General features: G+C 41.1%; 1 protein-coding gene across 1 annotated transcript in view; it reads right to left on the bottom strand.

Annotated features, from left to right (window-relative positions):
• Window positions 1–469: 469 nt before the first annotated feature.
• Window positions 470–7,777, bottom strand: part of LOC129723525 (fasciclin-3-like) — a 29,871-nt gene continuing 22,563 nt past the window's right edge. The window contains exons 3-6 of the mRNA XM_055677802.1: window positions 2,272–2,392; window positions 1,673–2,217; window positions 1,419–1,588; window positions 470–1,362 (exon numbers count right to left, since the gene is read on the bottom strand). Of these exons, the coding sequence (XP_055533777.1) occupies window positions 1,144–1,362; window positions 1,419–1,588; window positions 1,673–2,217; window positions 2,272–2,392 (1,055 nt within the window). The 3' untranslated portion in view covers window positions 470–1,143. The remainder of the gene's footprint in view (window positions 1,363–1,418; window positions 1,589–1,672; window positions 2,218–2,271; window positions 2,393–7,777) is intronic.

Raw genomic sequence — 7,777 nt, 5'->3', positions numbered from 1 at the left:
GTGATTTTCACATTTTCAAACATAAACTCGAAACTAAAAATCCGATTACAATTCATTTGCAATCAATTTCATGAAGATCGGTCCGGCCATCTCTGAGAAAATCGAGTGGGATTGGGAGAGCGTTACACACACACATACAGAAAATGCTCAGCTCGTCGAACTGAGTCGAGTGATATGCGACATTCGGCCCTTTTGAGCACTTCTATACCTTTAGTTTTTGCAGAGATTGCTATACCTTTCTAGAAGAAAGGCAATAATATTTATTATTTTTATTAGTATCGCAACTCAGTTTAAAGTTTTATTTTACTAATATGAGAAATATTTGGCGAAATAGATTGCATTAGGGTACTTCTAATAGATAGATTCGAAGAGCCATGTAATTCGATGTTCTTTTTTAGTTTACCTGTTGAAAATACATACTATTAAAGTATGCACAAAAAAAAACTTTATAACTCATTAATCAAAACAATTCACATGTTCAACTGAAACGTTTAAAACGTTTATTTGTACCTTTCTCATGAAACGTCAACGAATCTTCTGCGTTTGTTGTTGTTAAATATTTCTTAAATGACACTACCGTATATCTAAATAAATGCAGTTTCGATGAATAAATAGGCACTTAAACTTCAAAGTCGGCTTTACATCGTGTGTCCATGATAGTACATAGTTTTAATCATGTGCATAGCCATCCTGTAATGATCACCAGTTTCTAATTATTTCTTTATCAAACGAATCAACGAAAAAGAATTTTCAAGCCTCTAGTTATTCTAATTGTGAAGGAATACTGTTTACATAGGATCATTCAATACAGAAATCATATTTTCCCCTTGACTTTATTAGTCACAGGACACAATTTAGGTACTGAATGGTCCATTTTATCGGAATAACAAATTTAAGGCTAATAGTTTAGTTCAAACATTTGAAATATTCCGTAATGTACAAGTAACTACTGCATAGATGGAGTCCGAATGCTAATTAGCCAAAAGGCGAGCCTTTAGTTATTCTAATTGTGAAGCAATACTGTTTTACAAAGGGTCATTTAATAAAGATATTTCCGATGGATTTCCATTCGTCATATGACTCAATTTAGGTACTGAATGATCCCATTTAGTAGAATAACAACGTTAAGGCGTAAAGTTCAGTTTAAATAATTGAGATGTTTTGTAACACACAAGTCACTATCATAGAGCTGAAGAAAGTCCAAATGCTAATTAGCCAAAATGAGGTGCCATTTTCCTGGTACTCGCTTCCTTTAATCATGTAGGTTTGTGAACCGAGATCATTGCTTGCGTTTAGTTCGATCAGCTCTGTTTGCTTCGCTGGTTCGTTGATTTTTAACAGGATTGAATAATCACCGTGGTCCTGAAGTATAAGAACGAAGATGGTATCTTAAAATAATTGGTTGATTACAATTTTACCATATCTTTGGGTATGTAGGCCTGATATGGTCCAACTGTGAAACCTTCGTCAATTGTGACACCATTGACTTTCCAGCTAGTTTTTGGTCGTGGATTAGATTTGATTGTAACATTTACTATCGCATAAGAGCCGTTCTCAATGTATATGTGAGGTTTTGGCTGAGGAGGAACTGAAAAAATCATCAACATTTTTATCATTTTAATAATGATAATAATTATTTTTATTTATTTAGGTTATTAATGTTGTGACTTACTTCGAATATTGAGGGGTAAAAAGGCTCGGTAGTAACCTTTGTTTATAGCGAAGTGTTCCGCCTTGCAAATAATTTTCTTTCCGCAGTCCGCAGCAGTTATAAAATATTTTAGCTCTTGTTGCACTGTCGTTAATTTTCTTCCTTTTTTGTCAACCGTTATACTTGTTTCTAAGGGCGCCAGCAAACTGGTATTCATTGGACGGTCATCAAGGAACCAAGTTAGATTGGCCTGCGGAATGGCATCCTGCGAAATGCATTTTACCGCCAGAGTTTGATTGGGAGCCAATCCTCCCTGCTTAATCTCTGTATTGCGTCCCAATTCAATTTCGGTTGGCTCTGGAGTTATCGGTATAACAATATCGATTGTTGCTATAAATAGCTCTTCTCCAATAGTCATATTGCAAAAGAATTTTCCTTCGTTAGTTGATTTGAAAGTCACTATTTCGATACCACAATCTCCTCGAGGTAAGCTTTCCCCATAGTAGTTGACTCCATCGGGTAGTTTGTGGATGTCATGAGTGCCAATGAATCCGGGAATTTTGATACTACAAAAGTCACGTAGATTATTTAAATGGATGATTTAAATACTTGCGACTTACCTGCAAGAGTCGATTGGTTTGTCACTCCGGCATAGCAGTTTAACATTTTTTGAAAGTGACTTTACATAAGCAGTTGTTGGGATGGTTTGAATGCCTTGCGATTTTGCGAGCGTGATGAATGCTGATGATTAGAAAAAAATATTGGAATTATAGTAAATAAAAAAATGCTTAGAGAAACCTTTTGATTTGAAGTAACGACCAGTTTTAATTGATCGTTAGCAGTATTGAACAATACCTATTGGAAGATAGGATGAGATCGTTTGGTAGCTTTAGCTGAAATTCAAGTACCGACTAAAGAAATATCGGATTCTGACAACGTTACAAAATCTATGTAAAATGAAAGACCGTATAAAAACAGTCAGGAATTTAGTGTTTCTCAATTTATGGCTGTCATAGACAAATAGCAGCAGAAGGAAAAAAACTATCAAGACAAGAGGGAAAACTTGTTGAGCATGTTCAGGAGGAGACATTCTTCCAAAATAAATCGCGTTATACTTGTATAAAACAAATTTTTGGAATCCTATCGTATAATTGTTTTGAACCGGAAAATAAAAACAGTGTAATTGTAAAACCACAGACTAGCAGACATAACACTGTGACATTTTTTCAGCTAAAATCATCGTTTGGAATATTTAATACTTTTCGCAAGTGACACTAGCACCATCTATTGCCGTATCACCGCCGCATCTTCTATTACTAGCGTACGAGCATGTATTAAATCGGGAACCACAAAAATGCATAAGGTGGCGTAACAGAGCCCGATATGGTGTTGTCGTGCGATGACTGTTTTTTTTCTTCATCTATAGTTTATTTGACACGGCACAAATACAATTCAATGTTTAACGGCGCCAATCATATCTGGTAGCTAACTTTCTAAAGTATCTTAATAACTAAAAGCAAATTTTTCATCCTCGCTGCCGACTACGAGCTGAAACTAAATCTAACTTAAAGCTAGAATATTTTGCATAAAAGCACAGGTTTGCTGTTTGATGGTTTTCATTGCCATAGGTAAGCAGCATACATGGGCGCAAGTAAGGAAAATTTCTAGGGGGGGCTAGTTTTCATGTATGTCATTTTAAAAAAGAGAAAAAAGAGTTTGTATATGCTTATTTAATAACGCTTAAAATAGTATCGTAAAAGCAGAAACAAATCACGTAGGGATAGAATCTCCGAAGATGTACTGAATATCTTGAACATACCGTCAACGCCAAGCTCTTTCAGCAACACTGATTCGTTATTGAGGAGAGCCAGATTTGGTAAACGGCTGGGCAGTGTTTTTTAACAGTTAACCCGTACTAGTTAGATTAAAATAGAGCCCAGTGTGGTTCAAGGCATAATGCCCTATTCCTACCTCCACGTGGTACCGACTGGTATACGAGCAACCAAGGAAAAACCGGTGAACCGGTGGGAACTTGGTCGTATGCTGACAGGAAGGGGTAGTTGTTCTCCTTAGAGAGCAGCTTGTCTGCGCGTCTACCCCACAGGCTAGGGGCGGCTCAAACAGCGACTGATCCGGACCGGACGGTTGAACTATGAAATGCGGTGTCTCGCCAGCTACATCTATGGCGGCAGCTCCGTTGCGAGACTAGGCATCGCAGCCCTAGTAAGGCAGCATACTAAAATCAACATACTACGGAGAATCAAGAATTCAAAACCCAGCCGACGAAATAAAGCAGGCATTAGACGAAGCAAATATTTGCTATTTTTCAATACAGAATTTATTTTGTGCAAATAAAAATCGTACCAAAAATAGCAAATATTTGCGTCGTCCAATACCTGCTTAAGGACGACGATTAGAAGCTCAGTACATGTAACAGTAGATCGCTTAACGACTCGGATCCCGGATCGTTGCGCTCCAGGAGCTTTGACGGAAAGGAGAGAAGGTACGGTGGATTTATGGCCGCAAGGCACGATAGCTGCTCGCGTAGGTACATCAAGATCGTCGTTGGGGACATGAACGGAAGGAAAGACTTATATAAGCCGGTTATCGCCCCGCACAGCCTGCTATGCACCAACTTCGCAGCTTCCCGCGAATTAGCAGTCCAAAGTCCTTTCTTTCCTCGACCAACGTGCAGCAAAACAAATTGACCACGTTCTCAACGACGGCCCGTTCTTCTCAGACATTAAGAACGTACGCACTTATCACGGTGATGATCGGACATGGCCACTTCGATACAAAAAACTACAAAACCCTGATATAACCGGTAGTCCTCTACGGAAGTCCTTTTGGTGTTTTCGAACGGAAGGTGCCTATCGGCGAACAGAAGGTGACTATCTACGGTGGAGCACAAGCGGACGACGGATAATGGCGACAGCGCATGAACCATGAGCTACAAGCGCTGCTTGGAGAGAACCCCATTGCACACCTGGCGAAAGACAACAGGTTGCGGTGGGCCGGTCACATCGTAAGAATGCCGGACGACAACCCTGTGAAATCACTTCTCTTCAGCAACCCTACCGGCACAAGAAATTAAAGGGCGCAGCGTGCATGATGGCTCGACCAGATCGGAAGAGACTTGCGAGTGATGAGACGTCTGGGGAACGGGTGAAACACAGCCCAAAACCAAGTAAAATGGCGACTTCTTGATACATCACGAGTTATTACAGCTCTCGTCTGACTGGTAAGGTGAGTAAGAGAGCAAGGGTTGAGAATCGATTCTGGGTGCAGAACTAGTTCTTAGCCAATGAATGACGACATCTCAATTTGTGTTGATTTTGATGCTCTGATAAGTAATATGGAATGTAGATATATTGAATACAATCATTCTCTGGGAAATTCTAGGGGGGGGCTAAACACTTTTAGGGGGGGCTTCAGCTACTACGGGGGGGGAGTTGCGCCCATGGCAGCATATTAAATTTGTTCCGCTGCTGGGCCAAGATATTACGGACTGGCATATTGGGATGTTTCCATCGGGCCTTGAGAGTATCGTGCGGGTCTGATTGCTGTTTCCGGATCCGGGGTCTTAACGTGTTCTTGTCGTTTGGTTGGATGTAGGCGGAAGGGGATAGGACTAAACTGTGGCGTGGATGGATTTCAGGAAAACGTATATAAGGGACATGTAGGATAGGTCACGGCTCGCCAAGACATCTCGAACAGGAACAGCCGGCTGCCTACCTTCGGCCTGCAAGGAAGCTATTAATCTAGACCTGGCGTCACGGTGTACAGAGCATGACCAAACAACGTGCTCTTTGTCGTAATAACCTTCACCACAGGCACAGATACCACTCTCCCCGAGCCCAACACGATTGAGATGCGCGTCAAATCTATAGTGATTGGACATAAGCTGGGACATCACGCAAATGAAATCCCGACCTACATCCAACCCCTTGAACCACGGGTTCGTCGATACCTTGGGGATTATGGAATGTAGCCACCTTCCCAGTTCCCCCTTGGTCCAAGAATTTTGCCAACTGATGATCGTATTCTGACGTACAAATGCGAAAAATTCATTAAAGGCAATTGGTCTTTCATTAATATTACCGTTTGTTGCGCCCACCTTAGCCAAAGAGTCCGCTATCTCATTACCCGGTATCGAGCAAAGAGAAGGGACTCACGCTAAGGTAATCTGAGTAGATTTTTCGGATAAAGCACGCAGATGTTCCCGTATTTCCCCCAGGAAATACGGAGAGTGCTTAACATCTTTCATCGATCGGAGAGCCTCAATGGAACTGAGACTGTCCGTAAAGATGAAATAATGGTCCGTGGGCATTTTTTCGATAATCCCTAGGGTGTACTGAATTGCAGCTAATTCTGCGACGTAAACAGAAGCAGGATTATCGAGCTTATGGGAGACGGTTAAATTGTTATTGAAGATACCGAAGCCAGTGGACCCATCAAGAAGTGATCCGTCAGTGTAGTACATATTGTCGCAGTTGATGTTTCGATATTTATTGGAAAAAACTTTAGGGATCTGCTGCACGCGTAAATGATCCGGGATTCCACGAGTTTCTTCTATCATGGATGTATCGAAAAACACAGTAGAATCAGAAGTATTTGATAAGTCGACACGATTTCGAATATTCGAAGAAGGGTTAATATTTTGGGACATGTGTTTGAAATACAATGTCATAAAACGGGTTTGAGAATTAAGTTCGATTAACCTTAAAAAAATTTTAATCACGGGACGGTTCAAGACCTCACATTTGATTAGAATACGAGAAGACAGGCTCCAGAAGCGGTTTTTCAATGGTAGTACTCCAGCTAAGATCTCCAAACTCATCGTATGGGTCGATTGCATGCAACCCAAGGCGATACGCAAACAACGATATTGTATTCGCTCCAGTTTGATCAAATGTGTGTTTGCTGTGGAGCGGAAGCAGAAACACCCGTACACAATAACAGACAGTATCGTTGTTTGGTAAAGCCTTATAAGGTCTCCTGGGTGGGCTCCCCACCATTGTCCGGTTATTGTACGAAGAAAATTCACTCTTTGTTGACATTTTTTCATCTGATACCTCACGTGACAACCCCAGTTGCCTTTAGAGTCGAACCAGACACCAAGATATTTGTGTTCCAAAACCTGAGAAATCGTTTTACCCATTAATTGTGTTTGAAGCTGAGCAGGTTCATGCTTCCTAGAAAAAACTACTATCTCAGTCTTCTCCGGAGAGAATTCGATACCTAGCTGTAAAGCCCAAGCAGACAAATTGTCCAAGGTATCTTGCAATGGTCCTTGCAAATCGGCAGCTTTGGCTCCTGTAACTGAGATTACACTGTCGTCTGCAAGTTGTCTTATCGTGCATGAATTTGCCAGACATTCGTCGATGTCATTTACATAAAAGTTGTAAAGAAGGGGGCTTAAACATGAGCCCTGGGGAAGACCCATGTAGCTAATGCGAAAAGTTGCCAAATCGCCGTGCGTAAAATGCATGTGCTTTTCGGACAACAAATTGTGCAAAAAATTGTTCAAAATTGGAGAAAATCCTTGTCGGTGAAGTTTACCCGAAAGAATGTCAATAGAAACGGAATCAAAAGCCCCCTTAATGTCCAAGAACGCAGACGCCATTTGTTCTTTGCGAGCATACGCCAGCTGAATATCTGTTGAAAGCAACGCAAGACAATCATTCGTCCCTTTGGCACGGCGGAAGCCAAATTGAGTATCTGATAGTAGACCATTTGATTCGACCCAATGGTCTAAACGACGGAGTATCATTTTTTCCATCAATTTCCGGATACAGGATAGCATTGCAATCGGCCTATAAGAGTTGTGATCAGAAGCTGGTTTCCCTGGTTTTTGGATGGCGATCACCTTCACTTGCCTCCAATCCTGCGGTACAATGTTTTGCTCCAGGAACTTATTGAACAAGTTCAACAAGCGCCTCTTGGCATTGCCGGGTAGATTCTTCAACAAGTTGAATTTGATTCTATCTAACCCAGGCGCGTTTTTGTTACAGGACAGGAGGGCAACCGAAAATTCTGCCATCGTAAAAGGTGATTTTATCGCGTCGTGGCCCGGAGACGCATCGCGAACAATGTTTTGCTCAGGAACAGAGTCCGGACATACTT

The sequence above is a fragment of the Wyeomyia smithii genome, chromosome 2 (assembly GCF_029784165.1).
Source record: "Wyeomyia smithii strain HCP4-BCI-WySm-NY-G18 chromosome 2, ASM2978416v1, whole genome shotgun sequence".
NCBI lineage: Eukaryota > Metazoa > Arthropoda > Insecta > Diptera > Culicidae > Wyeomyia > Wyeomyia smithii.
Note: the sequence above shows the minus strand (reverse complement) of the source record. Positions and strands in the feature narration are given on the sequence as shown.